At 43.2% G+C, this 22,379-nt stretch overlaps 2 protein-coding genes across 4 annotated transcripts in view; one reads left to right on the top strand and one right to left on the bottom strand.

Moving 5' to 3' along the window:
* The window catches only part of OC90 (otoconin 90), a 35,337-nt gene extending 31,889 nt beyond the window's left edge, over positions 1–3,448 (top strand). The window contains exons 16-17 of the mRNA XM_011222912.2: positions 473–579; positions 3,088–3,448. Coding sequence (XP_011221214.2) covers positions 473–579; positions 3,088–3,425 — 445 coding nt within the window. The 3' untranslated portion in view covers positions 3,426–3,448. The remainder of the gene's footprint in view (positions 1–472; positions 580–3,087) is intronic.
* Positions 3,449–7,802: 4,354 nt separating this feature from the next.
* The window catches only part of EFR3A (EFR3 homolog A), a 100,174-nt gene continuing 85,597 nt past the window's right edge, over positions 7,803–22,379 (bottom strand). For all 3 annotated transcript variants that reach the window (XM_011222913.3, XM_034668628.1, XM_011222914.3), the window contains 5 exons: positions 21,711–21,802; positions 18,534–18,582; positions 14,658–14,761; positions 14,087–14,136; positions 7,803–10,233 (listed from right to left, as the gene is read on the bottom strand). In XM_011222913.3, the coding sequence (XP_011221215.1) occupies positions 10,128–10,233; positions 14,087–14,136; positions 14,658–14,761; positions 18,534–18,582; positions 21,711–21,802 (401 nt within the window). In that variant the 3' untranslated portion in view covers positions 7,803–10,127. The remainder of the gene's footprint in view (positions 10,234–14,086; positions 14,137–14,657; positions 14,762–18,533; positions 18,583–21,710; positions 21,803–22,379) is intronic.

Raw genomic sequence — 22,379 nt, 5'->3', positions numbered from 1 at the left:
GTTCTTTATTTATGCTCAAGATCATTGCTCTCTTTCAAGGCTGGGGTCCAAAGGGGTGCCCTATGGATGTGGGATTAACTGTTCTATTAGGTAAAAGGTTGGAGGAAGCGGGGTCACTGCTAATCCCTATGGCATCTTTGTGTAAACTAAAAATGGCACCCCTTCCTCAAGACTATTTCCATCTGTTGGCAAATTGCTGTCATAAATATGCAAATCATTCATCTTTGCAGTCAACAAAGTGCTAATAAGAATACAAAAAAGGTTTGTTTTTTTTAAATAGTAAGATGCGTACAGTGTGACTGACACAGTTTTAGATGTGGCATCTTTGTGCAGTGCACAACCTAAACAACCATACATGGAGACCCTATGTGTGTTGGAAAGGAGGCCTTGGCTTCTCTCACTGCTATAGGGATTATGAGAGAAGCTGGCCTTGAAGGAGTTCCTGGCACAGCTGGGTTTTCCTTGGTCTTAGGTGCTGTTTATCCCACCACTGCTGCCTGGAGCAGGTGAGGCGGCTGGGCTGCCTGCTCGAGAGGCTTCCTCGGTCACCGGTGGAGTGCGTGGATGGTACAGCCAAGTGTAAGTGCTGTGGGCTATTCAGGGAGCTATGCCTTCACTCAGGTCAGCATCACGTATGGCTCAGGCCTCCTGATGTTTCCCAAACACGTTTTCGTCTATAATGTGATTTAATACTCTTCTTAACCGTGAGGCACACTTGCTACCCGATCCTGCAGAGGGCACAGAAGTTCAAGAGGCTAAGTCCGCTGCCACAAGTCAGAGCTGGGTAGGAGTAGACCTGGAACAACAGAAACCACGCTTACGGAGTGCCTGCCACGTGCCGGCCGAAGCTCTCTAGACGGATTAGCAGCGTTAACCCCCCAACAATCCTGTGCGAAGCACCAGGTTCTCCCTTTACGGAGGAGGTGGCCGAGGCCGAGGTCACACCGTCGAAAGAAGTTGGTGGTGGGAGTGGGAGTGGAGCCTGGAAAACCACGTTGCCTCAGACCCAGAAGCCAGTCCTCGAGCTGGGGGCTCTCGTGGCATTTTGTCCTCCTGAGAAGCGGAAGCCCTTCCCGAGTGCGACGTCCCGAGGAGCCCCACGGAAAGGGGCGGCTCTGGCTGAAGGTGGTGGACCTGCAGCCCCTGTCCTCCCTCTCCTGGAGCCTCCGTGCACCCCGGGGCCTGCTTTCCACGTCCACCTTTGCAGTTTAAAGGCCCTGCTCCCTGGAGCATGTCATGAGAGCCCCATGAGGGCTTGTTCCCATCCTCGTGTTTCCTCCAGGGAGGCCCCTGTCCTTCCTCCGCCCTCCGTCAGCTGTGGCAGGGACCTCCCTGCTTCCTTGCGTGTAGGACCACGCGCACCTGTCTGTCGCGTCCCGGGAACCCCATGCTCACGTGCCACTCGCGGTTCCTGCACTCACTCACTCAGCTATCTATCCCACACACCTTTCCTGGGGACATGGAAGGCACTGGACAGGCACAATCCCTGCCTCAAGTCCCCCGGAAGGTGCTCACCAGAGTGCAGGGGCTCCGGGAGCCACGGAGGGGGTCTGAGCCCGCAGAGCAGGGCCCGGGGGGGCAGGAGAACTGAGCAGAGTCAGAAGAGAGGGTGAGGAGGGATCTTGTAAGAGGTTGTCAGGCTCCCAGTCGGCCACGCTGGGTATGGATGTTCCAGGAGAAGGGGAGAGAGCAAAGTGGCACTTGGGCAACTCCTGGCAGTGCAGGAACAGAAAGTGAGGGTGGGGACGGCTGCGGTGCCAGGGGAGGCGGTGAGCTAGACAGTTTGTTCCGTCGGGGCACAAGGAGCCGGGGTGGATTTAGAACCACGAGTGACAGGGTAGGTTATTGTCATCGTTCGATGTCACTGTGTCGTGGGCTCCCACTTGCTCAGCTGATGAAGGCTCCTTCCCTATCCCTGTAGCCTCACGGAAGCCAGGAGCACGGCACTGGGGGTCTGAATGCCTGTGGGGCTCCAGGGACCCAGGTCAGCCCTCCGTGAGCTCGGAGCAGTGTCCTGTGCCAGACGCAGGACTGGGTCATGAGAATTGAGAGCAGAGCCTGCTCCGCGCAGTCCAGACGCGAGGCCCAGAATCGCTCGGGGGAGCAGGTCCCTGTGTGTGTCCACTCTGGCCCCTCCTCCTTCTGCTTCCTCATGTTGGGGCTGCTGTGGAGGCCAGTCTAGGAAATTTAGAGGGCCCGTGTGCAGAGAAAAAGTCTGGCTGATGAACACTTCATGGTAGGTTCAGATGGAAAAAAGTTAGAACAAATACATCTTTAGCTCCACTGAAAACTACAGGTGAGAATAATACTTTCAGGAGGCGTATCTAAGTACCTTCAAACACATGACTTCATCTGAGTCCGATGATATCCATCCCCACCCCCACTGCATGCAACTCAAACATTCAAGAAATCGGGCACGGTTGCCAGATCTAGCAAATAAAAATGCATTAACCTGAATTTCAGATAAACGACAAGTAACTGTGTAGTCCCAAATGGACATCCTTATATGAACATATTTATCTGAAATTCACATTTAACCAGGCATCCCATAATTTATCCGGCAAGGTTAAAATAGACTGGATGAGAACCACTTCCATCTGACAAAGGGGGAAGGTCTGGCCCAGAGAAACAAGCCGTTTAACAGCTCTGCTCAACAAATATTTCCCAAGTGCCAACTCAGGAAATAGGGGTCAAGGATTAACACGTGGGCTCTGCCAGCAAGGTTCTCCGTCCAGCGAGAGGGAAAGATAGACAGACAGAGATTCATGCACAACGTCATTAACATGCCACCTGCTGGGATAGGAGCCATGGGTGGGATCTGATGGGAGCCCATGGGGAGAGGTTCCCTTTACCCTGGGGGCTCAGAGAAGCTTTTCTGGAGGAGGGGGCATGCCAAGGGCAGTCTGGACGAACAGGTATGAGTTCACCAGGAGGAGAAAGGGAGAATATTCCCAGCAGGGAGATCACGGATGCTGGCCGTCACAAGGTTACAGGATGGTGGGTGGGTGGACAGGGCTGAAGGGGCAGTCAGGCTGGTCACGTGCCATCCTACATCACATGTCCGCTACTCTGTTCTTGCCCTCTAAGGTGTGGGGCAGAGCCTGTGTGCGAAGCTGCTTTGCGCCTGTGACCAGACGGCGGCCGAGTGCATGGCCTCTGCCTTCTTTAACCAAAGCCTCAAGTCATCGGGCACACAAGAGTGCCAGGGCCACCAGCTGTCCTGCGAGGACAGCATGCCTGGGGGGCCTGCGGCTTCCTCCCTTAGCTCCAGCTCTGAGGAGAACAGCGAGGAGGCCATGCCCCACGCAGAGGGCCCAAGGAGAACCAGAAGATTTCTGGGGAAGTCACTTGGTCCTGTGGGGACCAGGCGACAACATGGCCCCAGAGAGACCCCTGGAGAAAGCAACAAGCATCCTCCGCACTAGGTTTTTCCCATTGCTGTCCTCTCTGCGCCTCCATCTCTGTCCTCCCCTGTGCTCAGCAGGGGCTCAAAGGGACAAGAGCGGGCGAGCCCCGCGCATTGGGATGCATGTCAGCTCCCATAGGAATGTCTCTGTACTTCAGTGCACCCTGGGAGCGCAATAAATACTCCAACCGGTGTTCGTTTTGGTTCTGTTTTGAAGAAAGGCTGTAGATACAAGTGCGAGTGGATGTCAAACAAGGTGACAGAGCCAGGGAGCCAAAACTTATCTCCATTCCCGCATCACTGAAAGCTATTTTTCTTCTATTAGAATAAAAAAAAAAGAGTCTATTTAATCAATCTTATGAGCTCACCTGTGGGACACCAGTAACCGAGGATATGTGCCAAGGACTGAAACGACAGCTCTTCTGCCCCTCAAAACACTCCTGCCATTTGAGTTATTCTGAATGGCCACGTGCCACGGCAGCCACCACCACGAAGAATTTCGGCTCACTCTTACCTTGGGTCCTCATCTTTTTTTTTTTTTTTTTAATATGGTTTATTCCAGTGGCTAGAAGTTTTGGGGTTTAAATGCCCATGCTGACAGAGGCAGGTTCGTATCATGGTAATTGTGAAAACCTGAAATTATATCCATCCTTCCATCCAGCCACTCACTGACCCGTTAGAGATGCCCCTGGGTACCAGGCAGAAGGTAGTGTGTTACCAGAATCCTCCTCCATATTCGATGGGAACGCAAACTCCTTGGTTCACATCACATCCCTGGTTCTCCATCCCCGTAAGTCACGTGTCTGGTAGTGAGAAGGTGAGCGTCCCTGCCTGCTCCTCAGACACATGGGGAAGCAGAGCTGCTAGGGTTCAGCGTCCCTGACCTTCTCATGGCAGGGAAATAATCTCAAGTTGGCAACAAGGTTAAGAAATTAAAGGTTGCAGTGCCAAACCCATAGCAGACATCCTTCCCTGCCCTCCAAGGGATTCGTGTGATGAGCATTTTTTTTTAAGATTTTTCATTTATTTATTTGAGAAAGGTAGAGTGAGACCGAGCAGGGGGAGGGAGAGGGAGAAGCAGGCTCCCTGCGGAGCAGGGAACCCGACACGGGGCTCGATCCCAGGACCCCGGGAACATGACCTGAGCTGAAGGCAGACACTTCCCTGGCTGAGCCACCCAGGCGCCCCGTGATGAGCACCTTTTGATGAGTCCAGCACATGGGTACCTTCTTTACCAGGTGACCTTAACTAACCGCCGAAGCTGGGGTTCACCCAGAAGCGAACCCTCTGACAAGAACTTGAGAGCCAGTCTCGCTGGCCCGCGAGGGAAAGCGTGTGTGGAGACAGAAGAACTAGGACAGGAAAGGTAGCCAGTGACGGGGGCCTTACCGAGCCGGTCACAACGAGAACGCACTACACACCGAGAGGAGAGCGCGCGGGGGACATCAGCTTCCGTCACATCAGCCTCTACGCCCGGGGAGGGGACATGGCCTTCTGGCCTGCGGCACGCGGGAGCCAAGCCCGCTCCCTGGCGGAGGAAGCCTTCAGGCAACCAAATGCAGGTGCAGGCGGCCCAGCCAGCGGGCATCCGGTGGCAGAGGGGCACTGGCTGCGACGGAGGCGTGGCGGGCCGGCTCCTTCCTTCAGCCCCAAGCTAGGTCCCAATGGTCCACTCCCACGGGCGGTCCCAGTGCCAGGCTGGCCACCTGCGTGGTGACCGGGCCTTCTCCACACCATCACCTGGGGCAGCTGACCCACTTCGCTCTGGTTCCCACCCAGAAAACCCCTTCTTAAAGTGGATTTTTCTGCTCTCTGGTGCTTTATCTCCCCTCCTCAGACCGCCCACACCCCCTTGCACTCAGCCCGCAACTCTGTAGGACTGTGAAGGGTCTGAGAGCTCACCTTTCTTTCAACTTGTAAATCCGTCTGCACTTATGGATGTTGGCAGAGCACACGAGACACCCCGGGTCAGAGACCAAGGGCTTTATTGTCTATGGTAATGGCAGTAGCCAGAGTATCAGCATTTGTGCTGGTCCCTCAAGCCCCAAGGCATGGCAGAGGCCGAGGGACACCTCCACAGAAAGCGGCCTTCCCTACACAGGAGAACCGTGTTCAGGGACCCGAAATTACAGTTAGCCCAGAACACATTTTTTTTTCTTTCAAAGCAGGCTCCACACTGGGTGTGGAGCCCAACGCAGGGCTTGAACTCATGACCCTGAGATCAAGACCTGAGCTGAGGTCAAGAGTTGGACGCTTAACCGACTGAGCCACTCAGGCCCCCGGCCGGAGACAGATCATCTTTGCACAGGACGGTAAGGTCTGCCCTTGGCTCCAAGCAGAGTCTGTTGGCTAGAAGATAGTGAGGAGATAGCCCAGAATAAAGGCTGTGGGCGCCTGCATGCTCACATGGCATGCACAGACACAGGGAGAACTGTCTGGCAACAATGGTCTCAGCTAATATTCCACTGAGAAAATGGAAGGTTTCCAATGGGAATGCCCTCCTCTTCCTGCTGCCAAAGCTACAAAATGACCTGCAGCCTATTCCCTCTTGTTACAATGAAATAAGTGTTCCTTGTTCAGATCCAAGGTCAAGCCCTCCACCTAGGCTCTGTGTATAATGCGCTATTGCCTTCTCAGCGCTTGACTCCTGTCAATATTTCCTTTTCGAGAGAGAGAGAGAGAGAGAGAGAGAGAGAGTGTGTGCACTTGTGTCGTGGGGGTGGGGGGGTGCAGAGGGAGAGAGAATCTTAAGCAGGCTCCACGCCCAGTGCAGAGCCTAATGTGATCTCATGACCCTGAGTCATGACCTAAGCTGCAATCAAGAGTCGGACACTTAACTAACGGAGCCACCCAGGCACCCCAATATTTCCCTTTTTAACCAATTTATTCCTCTTCTGTATCAATCTAACCAGCATGCAAACATGCCCTAAAATCTCCCATCTTTAAAAATCCCTTCATGAGGCAGCATGGGGGAAGCGTGAAATATTCCACCTGATGCCCCCAGCTTTAGTCGGGTGCTTAAATGCCAAACTAGACGGTGCTCTGCTGGGCACTGTTTACCTGACTCGACATCATCCGACGCCTACCTCTTACTCCACACGCTGCTGTGCCAACCAGCTGCACACGGGCTTCCACCTGCCTCTTAGAGGTGGGATCTGACAATGCCTGCCTTCCGAACTTCCGTTCTTCTTGCGTTCTCACAAGACTTCCCTGAGAAGAAAGCATGGGGCACCCTGGGAAACCAGTCAGCGCCCCAGCACACACAATCCAGAAATGGCGGGGGCGGGGGAGGTTTGCTGCCGACAGGCCACGAACCTCCTTGTTAGAACATCCAGCAGTCACCTACAGGGATGGGCAATTCCTCCATAAATCCTCTTAATGAGCCTTTTCTCCTTGCGTTCCAGTTCCAGGCCCTGGCCAGGTTTGCCGGGATCGCAGCCCAGAACAATCCCCCCCGTGCGTAAGCCTCTGCCTTAGGCCAAGTTCTCCTAAAGCAGAGCCTGCGGCTCAAAGCGCAAGTTAAAGGGAAAGCTTATTGCAGGAGGAGGGGCACTTGACGCTCTATCTTGGCCCTGCTTTTTCATTCATATGAACTTGGTGCTTGAAATCAGTACTTGTAATCAGAACAGCTGGCAAGATCTGACCAGTTACGGCTGGAAAGCGACACAGCACAGAATTCAGACCGTTTCCTCTACACCGCAGCTCCCCGGGGGTGGATGAGCAAACCAGGGTGGCCGAGGGACCTAGAGCCGCTATTTATTTTTTCTTAGAGGCTCTGTATAAGTTACAGAACAAGGAGAGAGCGCTGAGATGCAACCATAAAAGCTGACGCAGAGCCGGCAACTGCGCCTCGCCAGCGCCCAGGAAGAGCTCCGCCTTCGCTGCCCCTCGTCATGACCGGCGGCTATGGTTCTGCGTCCGCCGCAGCGGTGAGGATGCACCCGCCTGGCAACCTGATTTTTACTAAAGCTCTTCATTTTTAACTAAAGCAAAATATTAAACAAACTTAATTTAGTAAATGTAGTAGCTATTATAAATACCTACGTATCCAGAAGTAATTCGATTTGGTTTTATTGCTTACATATGAGTTGCAAAGTGAATTTTTACATTTCAAAAAAACCGTTACCTTTATTACATACATTGGCAGGAATAAGACAAACGAGTCCCCTTTTCAGATAGGAGGAAGAGACATGTTAATTGCTGGTACAGGGTGGTATTATTCTAAAAGATAATACGTTCAGAAGCTAAACTAAGCGGTGTTTGTGTTGTGTGCACGTGTGTATATTCAGGTGAACGCCAATGACGATCAAACTCTACGTAAGCAAAGTCAACACAAATATAAGGAAGGTTTATATGTTCGCTATTCAGTGTTAAGGAAAAAAACGAAGCAGGTATATACAGCAAAAAGAGAATGATTAACAGTTTATTAAGAGTTTTAAATATCTACAAAAATATAGCCATACGGCGAACTTCAACAAATCCTAAACTTTCAGTCTCCAAACTGGCTGTAATACAGGACACACACCCATTACCCGGCAGGATGTCTTGAGATCTCTTGGAAAGGACAAACCAAAGACAAGACCCACTTCTTCGGAATCACTATTAACAAGACCAGTTCAGTCATCTAGGACATATATAAGTCTACTGTGATTTAAAAACAACAACAACAAGAAAAACAACACACCAACCCCACAGTAACAGTTTACAAACAGACTGAGAGAAAGGTGTGATAAACATTAATTCAAATGGTTTCCTTTACATGCAATACATGCATATTTTAAACCAGAGACACATGAAATTTTGTAAAGTCTGTTTTGCATGAGTGCAAACGAATATAGATCTTCTTTACTTATACTATTAAATTATATTTTTCATACAAAAGCACACAGTGTTAATCTATAAAATGACATCCAAGTGGATGGTGATTGTTTTTGCATGTCCCCCTGCTTAGATTTTTTTAAATGCACAAAAATTAATACACTTTTTAAAAAATACAGAAGAAAAAAAGGGAAATAAAAAACAGAAAACTTGGCCTGTTATATGACGACACATTTTACCCAATCAAGAGGCAAAGTTACAGTGACAGCTGCAAGGCCATTCAACGTCTGCACTTTTATTCTGAAAACAATGTCCTGTTTACCTACATTTAACACACTGCCCAGCAGGGCTGGGTTATCATTTTATGGGTTTAAATGACTAGGATCTTTTGAAAGATGTTTCAAGATGCTGTGCTTCAGTTTATTAAAATAATCGGGGGTCTGTTTGTTCTTTTGTCACTTCCTGACTTTTTTCTGTTTCTTGCCCAGGTGCCCAATAATCATAAACACAAACTTACAACCTGCCATTGTCACTGTAAGTTTTCAAACAAAAACAAAAGATAAAAACTGAATTAGTTTTTGAGCTACAATTTCTGATATGTATATTGTTCTTTGTGAAAAGAAACAATCTGAAAAGGCAATACAATTATAAAGAGGTTATTCTATCAAAATGTCCTACGAGAATTTCATAAGACTTGCAAAGAAAGTCGTTCATTTTTGCTGTGTGATGGAATTCACTAAAATGCACATAATTTTAAGAAAACACTACAGGCCTGTGAGCACATGTGTAGAGCACAAATGTAACCGTGGGAGCTTAAATCAACAGCAGGTCACACTGACGACCCTTGGCACACATGAATGCTAAAGCCACACGCACTCTTCAAATGTGATACGAATCCTAAACAGATGCACACAACTTAACAGTTCAAATCTTACAAATTAAAAGTCCATTTGGAGAATTTTCCGACCACGATGATTTTAAACAATGCACAATATAAAAATGTAAATAATGTGCTTTTGATAGAACTCAAAATGTACACACTCTTCACAGGTGAACTAGTAGCTGTTTCAAAGGTCTTTTCTTCCTACACTAAATATAGATCTGATTTAATTAATGGAGCCACAGCAAAATACTACTATAATTTCAAAGTATAGTCTGTAAACTAATACATCTTATGATGTAAAAAAATATTGCACAGTTTGGTACGCCAAGAGTAAGCTCTAAGCTTCTCTCAAGTAGCATGGTCAAACTCTTGGCAGAAAACACAGTATTACAAGAACTAGACACTTTTAAGTATGGCGATTTTAGGGTTGGTCATATTCTAGAAATATTACTCAGCAGATGTCTTATTACCATAAACAAGTTGAAGAATGCCTATCACATGTTATTATAGATCACAACAGCTAAAACATGGGACAACGAGCCATAGAACAGTTTTGCAGCCCCAAGATTAGCAATATATTTGTACGTATTTGCTTTTGCAGATAACCAAACACAAAAGCAATTCTATTTCTAAGCAGTTGTGTAGATGTTTAAGAATACAGTAGACACTTCATACATCTTCAACCCTCTGGAGGCATATTTTTTAAAAATTACATGTTTGTGAAAAGTTTAAAATATACAGTTTAACTATGGAATAATGGGAGATCAATACAGGTCCCACTTCGAAAGCCAACAGGAACTGCAAAAGAAATGACCATGGCAGAGATCCAGCTTTAAAGAACCCTACACATCACGGCCGCTCCACCGTTTCTGACGTGCTGCGCGCCAAGCATTTGGTTGAAGAGAAGTCTCACTGTTATTCTCAAGAATGATGTTAATACGCATTAAGCAAACCCTGAAAATTCAGTGTGGCCTTAATTTTTCGGCTTTAGGTCCTACGCTGAGGTCTTCGTGAGCCACTTCAGTACACACACAGATCCGGAAACTTCATCTCATAGACTGGGACAGACTGGTACTGGGCATGCCCAGAAGTAATGGTCAGTGTTCCTGATGGACTAGGAGGAGGGCTAGAAGAGAAGAACAAGCCACGGTCAACACTGGAAAGCTGCGAACAGCAGAGCGCTGGCTAGCTACGAGGCTATGTGGGGGGAAAGATGACCGTGTTATCAAGCTGATCCTAAGTCTGGACTTAAGAACACGTACGTGGGATTTTTCAGAACAGGATTACACTCTACCCATTCTGCTCTGCTTCACTAGCAGAAAAGTCTTTCGTATGTTCACATACTTGTCCTTTTTGCTGACAGCATGGTAGTCCATCATGTGGATACACTGGGACTGATCTAATCCAGTGGATAAATGCAGGTTCATTTCCATTTTCCAGTATTATAAATAATGTTCAGAGGTCTACTCTTACACACACATTTTATCCTGATTGTCTCTAGGTTTACAGTCTTACAAATAATTTCCTAATCAAAGCACACTCACAGCTTTGACTTTGATACACATTGCCAGAATACTAGCAATTTATACTTTTAACATTGGACTATACTTGTTCTCTTCTTCTTTTTTTTTTAAATCTTTGCCAATCTGGTAAGCAAAAGGGGATTCATTCCTATTTTTAGTTTTAGTTTTTGGGTTACTACTAGTGCTACATATCACAAAGATATCTACAAAAGATTTAATATCCCTTGCCTATATTTGTACTCGGATGTTTTTCTCTTATCAATATGGGAAACTAATTTTTTTTTTTGTATGATACTAATGCTTTTCCACAATTGTACTATTTGAGTCTCAATCCTGTGTTCTGGGTTTTGTTTTGCCAAATGTTTAAAAATCTTACCAAAAAAATCATTTATGGTTTCTTATGACTAAAACTACAGATTCATCTGCAGAGAACTGGTGTCTTTAAGATACTAACTTTTTTTTCAAAGCAAGGTATGAGTTTTCATTTATGAAGTATTCCTACGCATATTTCAGAGATTTACAGCTATATAAGTCTACACAGTGCTTGGAGTTTGTTAGTGTTTTATAGTTATGAATATATGGGAATACATTTTTATTACCATTCATATAGTGATGAATTTAATTAATGCAGCACAAATATTAACTTCATATAACTAACTGTAAGCTGTTCTTAGCTATTCAGTTGTTTCTATTTTCCTGATGTATTATTCTATTTCTGGCAACTAATAATTATTTTGCAATCACCATAGCAGTATTTGTAATAACCCCCCCTTTTTTACTGAGGGATAATTTTCAGAGTGAAATGCACAGATTTTAAGTATACTGTTTGACAAGAATCGATAAACATATACACCTGTGTGATCACACCCCAATAAAAAATAATGTTCGTCATTCAAAAAAAGTTCCTTTATGTCCCTAGTCAATTTCTCCCTATTCCTAGATCCCCACATCCGACTATGTTCTGATCTCTATTGCTGCCGATTAGTGTTGCTTGTTCCTAAATCTCATACAAACAGTCTATATATACAGCCTGTAAGAGTGGTCCATACAAGCTACACTCTTTTATGTCTGGTTTCTTTTACTCAAGATTTTTTTTTTTTTTTAGCCAAAAAAAAATGTATTCCTTTTTACTGAACAGTATCTCACTATAGTAAGAATATCACTATTTGTCCATAGTCTATCCACTCTCCTGTTGACGGACATTTGGTAATCGTAACAAAGCTGCTACGACATTCATGTACGTATCTTTCTGTGAATATAAGTTTTCATTTCCCTGGGTAAATAAATACTGAGAAATGGGATTACAGGATCAAGAGCATATGTGAAACTTTGTAAGACACTGCTAAAGTTTTACAAAGTGTTTGTACATTTTATATTCCCGTGACCACTGTAGAGCATTCTTCTATAACGTCCAATATATGGTTAGGCTCACCCTATGAAATTCTTTCACACATTTTGTCACTCTGTTCTTCCTTTATGAGCTGGTTCTTTAGTAGTTTCCTCTTCTCTCCTAAAACATGTGTATATTTCCCTTTAAATTCTTTAATGTACGTGTGTTTGTATTTTTAGGTCCTTGTTTACAATTCCAATAACTGGATCATCTGTGGGGCTACTTATTCTTACTGCATTTTCCTGCTTCTTTGCATTTCTCATCATTTTCTATATTGCACTAAGGTCAAAGGGAATGAAAGCACAATGGAGACTGAAGTATAAGACTTTGTTCTGTTTCTTTTCTTGAGAAAACAAACCCTTTCCTCTGTCTGGTGGTTAGAGCATAGGCAAATGAGCAAGAGGAAATACATCAAACAAGAACAAAAACCTCTGTATCATATAAGCTATTCAGAACTACTGCTTTGTAACTAGGTGACCTTGGATAAGTTACCTAACCTCTATGTGCCTGTTTCTATACCTGCCAAGTAAAATTAATCATTATCCTTTTTAAAGGTCTGTTAAAAATATTAAATGAAATAATGTACTTAGTATAGTGCCTAGAAAAGCATCAGTGTTCAATAAATAATAACTATTAGTAGTAAGTGCTCAATAAATGCTATTTGAAGGATTTGCAGTACCAGTAAAAGAAAATTAGTCATAATCCTTATTCTAAATATTCAATCCACATAGCTATGACAGTCTGATTAAATGTAACATGGTGGGTCCTAGCAACATTCCTTTTAAGAACGGAGTTATGGATTTGAATTGTGATTTTTCCACTCAGTAGCCAGATGACCTTCAATAAATTATTTCTCTAAAGCCTCAAGTCTTTTTACCTAGAAAGCACCAAAAAAAAAAAAAAAAAAAAAAAAAAAAAAAAAAAAAAAAAAAAAGCACCTATCTACCTTTTTAGGGCTGCGGTGAGAATTAGCAAAAACAACAGAAAAGATGTCGCATAAGATCCATTACAAAACAGACCATTACTACTATAATTAACAGACACCAAATAAGTAAATAAATGCCCACAGCCATCAATTTTCTCTGAATCTAAGGTATATCATGTATTGCATATTATAGTCTGATTCTCTGTTCTGCAATTTTTTAAATGAGTAATTCTTAGCTTACTGGGGGTGGCAGGCATGGTGGGGAAATGCCTAGAATAAGAGGTGTACTGATGGAAGCATGCCTTGCATAGGATGGCCGAAAAAAGACAGAACTCAAAAAGCAAGTGGACGACAGCGTGTACCTGTCTCTCCTATTTATAGAATCCTATGCTTGAAGCAAAACAGACTTAGCTCATCAAGTTAAAAATACAAAAGATACCGCTGATGTATAAAAAAACTCCAAAAGCACAGCTTCGAACTATGGCTCCTCCACTGTGCCCCTCAGACAAAGGCCAGTGTCCACACTGAGGTCAGCAGAAGGACACGCGTAAGCACTTTCCCTTGAGGGAACCTGTCATTGTCTCTCCCTCTGTCTTGTGGTTCCCTACTTCAGCACCAACAGGCACAAGTATGTAACCACAAGACCAATTACGTTAGATGCCATATGTTTGGGACATAAAGTTACAACAGGACTGAAATGGATATGACTGAGGAAAAGTTTAATGACTGAAGTGAGCCATCTGCTTAGGGAGAATCGGGCTTGCCCTGGAAAAAACTGAGGTTGAACCATATGAAACGGCAGTGTTTTGCAGGTCAAAATGGTTAAATATGAGAAATTACTTGGTTAAATGTCTCATTAGAATGTGAGTCTTCCAAATTACCCAGATTTCCTTATGGGACTACGTGGAAGGAAGGAACGATCTAAAAGGAAAGCTAGGACAACTGGAAGACACGAGAAGCAATGCTATCAAGGTCTGTCCAAACAGAACGACCACCAAGACAGAGGCACCCCTGTGATCTTATGTTTGCACTAACTGAAAAGCACTATTATTACTTAAACATATTCCACCAGAAATCTATATAGGGGTTTAGCAATTTCTCTTTTGTTATTTTATCGTTGTTGTAGTAATAAAATCCTTACCGTATGGTGAGTTCCAGTATTTGAGCAAGTCTATCATGAAGCAAATTTGCCTACAAGGAATTAAAAAATTGTTTAAGAATGGATTTTTTTTTTTTATTTCCCAAATACTTACCTATACTAATGCAAATGAAATTTAGAGGACAAAGCATAAGGGCAACCATGAAGCTGATGGTACAGAGCGCTTTCATGTTTTGGCTTCCCCCGTCCCATCCACTGGAATTTAATGTAAAGTTTCTCTTTCATCCACTTCCTAGTCTCACTGGGAGAAACCAAGAGACACATAAAACAAAATACCCACAGCGAAGTCCCCGAGGAACACTGCACAAAAAGTACCACAGCAGCAACAATCCTCAACATTCAGTCTGGGAGCCGCCGGCCCCTTCGGCCTGTATTACACACACACATCACCGAGGCCGCCCAGCCAGGCCGCCAAGGGTTTTCAGTCCCCACCTGATACATTACCTTGTGTTCTGCGGATCTGAATAAAGTGTGGAACCTACCGACTAATGACCAAGAAAACGTCCACAAAATCAAGCTCTTCCCACATCCCTTTTACCAACCGTTCACTTACTTTGGATTCACATTGTGCTGCTATTTCTTCAAAAGGTGCTTTCTGGAATTTCTCTATCACAAGACGCCTCTTTTCCTTTTCCTGTTCTTCCATTCCACTGGTATCTATATAAATGTTTAAAAAGACCCATTAAAGGGATTACAGATTTTCACAGAACCTTCCCAATGACCATAAAAGCAGTCTATAAGCCAAAAATAAAGGTAATTTATAGAACTAGTTTTAAAAGGAAAAAAGCAAAAGACTGAACATCCTTGAAATGTCTGTAAGACTAGAGAGTAGATACACAAAACTTTTTTTTAATCTAAGGTTTAAAAGCTATCTAGTACAAGATCCTTTCTCAAAGACTACCTTTGACTCTCTTCCCAAAAGAGTAGCATGACAACTTCCTGCAAGCCAAACAACTTCAAGGCCCCACCTGAAAGATGATTCTTTTATGAACATTCATGCCCTGGTACATGAGATGCTAAATTAAAAGGCTGCTGAACTTGATACTGAATGGCACAGCGGAAATACAGAGCCATTTAGAACCTACTGTTTTAGCCTTTTGCATTTATTTCCAGTTTGAAAAGACATCTTTTATCTTAAAATGATGTGTGGCCTGACCAAAGTCCGTGAGATAGTAAAATAAATAAATGCCTGTCTTGATACTACGGATATAAGTGTGTACATCTGCTTAAGAATATGGAAACAGGCCTAATTTATGGCTTATTTGTTAATGGTCTACTGCAACCCCCCAGCAATTCTTCAGGTTATTTTGTTTTTTGTTTGTTTGTTTTTTCCTGGTTGAGAATTTCATAGGATGAAATGCACTGTGTTCAATGTTCTTTAACCCAGGCTGCTTTTCAGGTAGACAAACTGTAGGTTATAATTAGCTAGCTTTAAAAAGTGGAAACAGAAATAGCAGGTAGAAAGGAAACACGCTATTATTAAGGATTTTTTCCTTTGAAACTGTCGCACGTTAACAAAATTGAAGAATTTATACACTTCTGAATGACTAAGAGAAAATTATCATCACCTCTCTGTTGTTCACTAGACCAGGGTAAGCAGCTCAAAAGGCCAGAGGCCAGGCAGGACACATAAATGTTTACATGTGATCAGGTAAAAGCAGTGGGAAGTAAGGGGATGCGGGCAAGATAAGGCAGATATACCCTGATCTTATCTAAATTTCTGAGGATGCTTCCAACTAAAATTTGGCCTTCAGGCAACAAGTCTGTTTGCCATGCTTTTGGTATCAAGAGTCCTTTACATCCCTGAAAGTTATGAGAAAACCAAACTGTCATATCCATTGATATTTTCCATATTACAATAAAAACTGAGAAACTTTAAAAACGTTTAATTCCTTTAAAAATAATTCACTTTAAAATTATGAAGCCGTTATATGTTAACATAAATAACATGTGTTGAATGAAAAAATGACCATACTCTCCGAAGTGAAAAAACTCAGTGAGGAGAACGGCACTGTTTTATATTTCTACAAATCTCTTCAATGTCTTGGCTTAACAGAAGGCAGCTGGATTCCATCTGCAAGCGCATCCAACCCGCTGCAGTACATTATTTTGGCTTTAGTGTATAAAGAGAATCTAGCTTCCAAGAGATAAGCACTAGGGGAAAGAGTATTTTAATAGCCTTTCCCAGAACCGTGGGTATTTTTTCTTGGACATTACAACACAGTCTGAAAAGTGGTAGTATTCTTGAAAGTTAGTTGCAATACAAAATTTGAAATCTCACTACCTTTTTGTAACTGGTTATGGTAAAATCTATCGGTCTATCTACGCATGTTTGTGTAACATCATGCAATGGGCATGGGGAATACTGATCCAGTGATTTATGCAGGGTCTCTACATGTAGACACGTTTCATGACACACAATTTTTTAAATCCTATTTGGTAGTTACTACCACTGATCTCATTAGAAGATCTAAATATTTGGATGCTGTCAAACTCACAGTGGCAGACGAAAGTCAAAATTTTAATTTTGTTCAAAGTGCAAATTTTATCATCAGAAGCAAATACAGCAAGGATGGTTTTGTTTTTTCTCTTGAAGTCACAGCTTCATTTCATTTATTTTCCAGAAGATGCCTACCAAATACCATTTTCTGTCAGTCTTTTTTTTTTCTTTCTTTTTGAAGTACAGGTGATGTCCCTTATAAAAATCAACTAGTTCAGGGGCGCCTGGGTGGCTCAGTTGGTTAAGCGTCTGACTCTTGATTTTGGCTCAGGTCATGATCTCAGGGTCCTGGGATTGAGCCCCGTGTTGGGCTCTGTCCTCAGTGGGGAGTCTGCTTGAGATTCTGCCTCTCTCTCCCTCCCTCTGCTCCACCTCCTGACTTGTGCACACTCTCTTTCTAAAACAAATAAATCTTAAAAAAAAAAATTGACTAGTTCAGCTTGCAAATCAAGGCAATCAAAGAAGTGCTTTACGTGTACTTCCCAAAGATATGTACCCTGGGTTGAGATTTAATAAAATAATTTATATTAAGAGCATTCCTAAATAAAATCTCATTTTAAAATAACTGTGTGTGTGTGGTGCTGAGGAACTGACCGCTGCTAGACTAGCGTGATGCAGCCGCCTCCTTCATTCATGTTGACCGAGGCAGTATAAAGGCTAACAGTATCTTTACACTCTCATGCAATGCTATGATGAAAGTACTTTTTGCTTGAAGGATCCCTTGCAAGAACCACCACAGGCTATCGAGCGGCCCACGGACACACTGTGAGAACCCCTGCCCTAGACCGTAAATTTCTCAACATGTACTATCTTGTTGTTATTGTTATTTTTAAGTAGGTTCCATGCCCAACATGGGGCTTGAATTCATAACCTAAGATTGAGTCACATGCTCTACCGACTGAGCCAGCCACATACCCCATGACATGTCCTGTTAATCTTTAAATGTCTCAAAATATCTTGCATATAATGGTTATTCAGAATTGCTTACTGAATTGAATTAATTTTATTTTGGTAAATTTGACATTGAATACATAATTAAAAAATCCTCTAATGGAGTAAGCCGAAAAAGGTCAGATTTTATTTTATGCATGATGAGTGCTAGAGCACTCCACTTTCCTTGATACTAATTTTCTTATTCTAACAGCTCTGAAAAAATGAGAGCCAATTCCCACCCTTTATTGCTTTACCAGTTAGAAATGAATTGAGAACAAAGTATCATTAGCCTAGCAGTAATTTATATCAATACTTAATTGAAAGAACCATTTTAAAATTTTAAAAAAGAGGCAAATCATAAAATTTATTTCTGTAAGGGCCAAAGGAGAAAAAAGTCAGAGTACTATTTCATGCAATGTGAAAAGATTACAGTCAGTCAAATATGGGTATGAAATCTGGCACCGTCATCTACTAGCTATGTGACCTCAGAAGAGTTTGTTAATTTCTCTGCCTCGATGTTCTAACCGATAAAACAGCAAGAGTTAACATGGTCCTCTATCATGCCTACTTGCTAACAACCTCACCCAGCTCCTTTCTCCTACCCCATTAGAAACGCGCTTCTAGTTACACTACTCTGTGCCTGTTAAAAGTTACTCTATTTAATTCACTCAGAATTATTCAGAATTTTCATCCCATCTCCTACAAAAGGAAATATGCTATTTCTCCTAAATTCGAGCAGCCTGCATGTTGGCCACCAAAGAAGTGTGGCATTAAGATACACTGACGTGCTTTCATAATTCTAGGAAAGTCACAGGACAGAGAAGAATTACGTATGGTAAGATAGGACAAGTATAGAAGTCTAAAAAACGCAGCTGAATAAATCAATTACAGATCTACGCAGCAACGTCAAGCTGCTTCTGTTCATTCCGGCACCTCATCAAGTCCTAAGATACAGATAAGCTAGCAAATCATGAGGAGAGTTGACAAAAATCTCACCAATTGCTTTCTTCAATGCTTCAAAGGTGATTTCTTCAGTGTTACTAACCTAGAGAAAAGGGATTTGAAGTAAAATAAAGAGTTAAGAAAGGTCAATATGAACAACACCTTCACCTTGTTACAAGTCAACTAAGAACTTTCACAATTGTTCTTTGTGTGGCTGGGCTTGTGACTATTCTCCGTGGCATCAAGTACTCTCCGCTTCCTCCTGGGCCGGGCCCGGGGCCTACGCGGTGGTTCCCGCCGGCTGGCAGAAGGCAGCCTGTGCGCAGCCCAACCACCACTGAACCACAGAACTCCATGTCCAGTCGTGGGCTGGGCAGCCAGGGCCCGCTGACTGAACTAGGCTTCCCTAAGTGAACAGCGCACTCAGACAGTCAAGGCAGAGAAAATACGTAAACCCAGTCCAGCTAAGTAATTCGTGACAACTGAGTCCTCTACACCCTCTCTAATTTGGTGCCACATACAGTTTACAAATCAAAAATAAACTGAAAACTTCCGGTGGTTTAAAGGCAAGAATCATCACTTCTTTGGGAAGTGTTCAATGAGTACAGCTAATCAACATCTTAAAATAATCATATTCTGGGTCTTCTAAGGTCAACCACCTGGACTTATTTTCCAGAAATACCCTTTAATAAGAAGCTTCCCCCCTTTCTTGCTTTGAAATATATGAAAAGCATGAAATCAATTGCTTTATGACAAAATATCAGAAATACATTTTATGGCACCAGCACATTTTCAGGGGGAATAACATACCCAGTTACTATAGTATCTCTGAATAGAAGGTAAGAAATGATACCTGAGTACTTGCTTGGGCCTCTGGTCATCCCTAGTTTTAGCTCATGAGCTTCTTTTCTAAGTCTAAGGCGGCAAGACTAACGAAAGCAAGACTTCATGCTCTGCACCTTAGCTTCTCTGTAATACAAAGGCTTTAGCTGGAAATCAAGCAGCAAGAGTTCCACTAGCTCGGTTTTTCTACTGAGGGTTCATATTTCTAGTTGAAGTCAGATTAAACTTGGGAATCTTCAGTTGCTTTGTTCTAGATATTTGGAGCAGATATACAGGATTAGGCTGGCTCATTAGTTATTTGTACCTACCAGCAGTCTAGTACCTCAATGAAAAAAACCCACTGTCGTTCTTACAACTGGGTAGGCATTTTAGACTTTTGAGAAACTACTACAGGACAGGGAAAAGAACACAGAAGAACTACAAGGCCAGCCTTCTCATTACACGTAACTGTTAATTATTACCTGTTCGATCCCAGGTAAGTGAAAAGTTAAAGTACTTTATTCCAAGAACTCTTCTTTTCTATCAGTTCTTGTTTTCCCTAATTCGTATAATCACGATGCAGTCACTCTGTCCCTCTCCCTTCTAGTTTTTAACCTCCTTTCTCGGACTCCCTTTCAGTCATTTCTTGGCCCTGCCCATCCTGCTCTGGAACAGGTTACTGCTCTCCCACCCCCTTCCTCACCTCCTGCCTGGCTACTGCCGGTCCTCCTTAACCAAACTGTAGCCTATGAAAAGGATTTACTCGCTGGCCTCTTTCCCGCCAGTCTCTTCTTTCCAGTTTAGCCTAGCCACGCTTCTGAGATTCCTCTCAGGAAAGCATAGCCCTGACAACGACACTGCCCGAATTTGAGTGTTTCCCTACTTCCTACCAAATTACACACAAAGCCTTCAGGCAGGTGACAAAACCTTCTATAATTTGGCTTCAACCTTGTTTCTCACTTTTTCCTTTTGTGAATCCTATTTAAAAAGGAAAAAGACCAACTGCCTTATATTAGTGTCCGATGATTCATATTTTTCATACAGTGTAGACACTGCTAAATACAAGCCACCTACTTCATTCGGTGCCCAACAAACTACAGTCTGTTTGCTTCTCCAGAACACCGGTGTGTGTTCTGGAGAAATGGTGCAAAGGCACCGGCCTCGAGGACTTTCAACACTCCTTCTACTCTTGATGACTTTTATCTTAGTCATGATCGACAACTCTAATCTAGACTGTAAAATACAGGGCCAGCACAATACCCTCCCGGCTAGTAAAAAGTATATAAATTAAAATGGCTTTCAAGAGGTGAATTTAGGGAAGATGATTTTTCTTGAGCTTTTAAAGTGGCAAGAAACTACACCCACCGTATTTCAAAATGAACACTAACTGCCTCCTAACTGCTCTTGACACTCTGCTGATAATTTCTTAATGAAACTGACTGGTTCTTGTTACTGGGGAGTGGAACAGCATTAAAATGTAAGCTAGTCGGCTGGAACTTGGCCACCAGAAAGTTGTAATTCCTGCAGACTGACAGGGACTGGGGAGGCAGGGGGCTGTGACAGCATGAATTCAGGCAAATTCCTTCCCCTTTTCTTAGATGGATAATCTCTTAATTATTTATACTGGGCCATGAGAAATAAGGAAAAACCTAGAAAGGCAAAAAACAGACAAACTCCAAGGAGGAGGCTCACTCAACGTCCTGGTTATTTCTGCATTTTTACTTGACTATCAAAAAATTCTCCGGTGATGTGTGCAGAGTAAGTCCTAGACAATACTGGCTGCTTTCTTCTTCCTAGAACTCAGGGTACACTTTTGTGCTCTACTGAAGCAGGAAGAGTCACAGTCCTTGAAGAGGACGTAGGGCAGTGATACAGAGTAGCCTACATTAAATCTAGTATAGTCACTATCAAACGATAAACAATGTTCCCTCTGGGTGAGGCTTTGAGACCTTCCACGTAGTATTTGCCTTCACATGAGACTGCACAGTTTCCTGTATTCTCATAATTTGTTTCATAAATCTTTAAAAATAAAACAGGATTTGGAGAGCCTCCCAGTTTAATAACAGGCCTTATATATAACATTTCTTATGGATAAAAAAAACTTAGTTCTGTTTCACAGTTCCTTTTATTACACTAAATCAGAATATAAAACCTAATGACCTCATAATACATATTGTTACCATTGTTTATCTTTACTGAGAGCTGACACGAGTTCAGTAAAATAAATAAAGTATCAGTTCAAGGCTAAATCAGATTAATAGCATTAACAGTCTGTTAATAGCATTGTTGATTTGGGGGATAATTTAGAGTTGTATTTGCTCCTGTTTGAAAGTATGGAGGGGCAAAAAGTTCTTTTAAATTGACGTCTATCTCAAGAAAGTACTCCGCCATACACTTTCAGCAACTTACCACGTCATCAGAAGGAATGCTGTTGGGTAAAATATCCACCTGAATGGATACAGTGTCCACAATACTTTTTCTTCTCGAAAGTCGATCTTCATCTAAAATCAAAATGGTTTTTCCCCATTACTTGCTAGTTAGAAATGGTATGTCATTTAAAAACTTCACCTATTTCAGATTTCAAAAATCTTAGAAAATAAAGTTTGTCTTTTTTTGCTCTTTCTTAATATATAAAGCACTGTGTTCTCAGATTTTTAAATTCCATCAAGCAAATTAAAAAAATAAAACTGATGGGGTGAACTAAGGTTAATTGTTTTATTTTCCAAAAAGGGGCATTCAGAGCAGCAATGTTACCATTACCCTAATAGCTTAGTAAAAAGTAAAACAAAAGTCAACACTAAAAGGCAGAATTACATAACCTAAACTGAATATACCCATTTTTCCTGGACACTCACAATATTGCCCTTCCATCTCCCATCTCCCCCCGAACAGTGAAAGCTGTGCACCAACTGAGGCTCTCGCTCAGGACCCCGTGTCTGCAAGTGTTTACCAGCCACCACATTTGTGGACTGGAAGGATCCGCTGCTTCAGTCAATAGCTCCTTCTCCACCCTTTCCAGCCATTCAACTCCACTGGCTCCTCACCTTCTGCTTAAGTCAACCACCTGTCTGGAAACAC

This window comes from Ailuropoda melanoleuca, chromosome 9 (genome assembly GCF_002007445.2).
Source record: "Ailuropoda melanoleuca isolate Jingjing chromosome 9, ASM200744v2, whole genome shotgun sequence".
NCBI lineage: Eukaryota > Metazoa > Chordata > Mammalia > Carnivora > Ursidae > Ailuropoda > Ailuropoda melanoleuca.
This window is presented reverse-complemented; position numbering and strand designations above follow the sequence as displayed.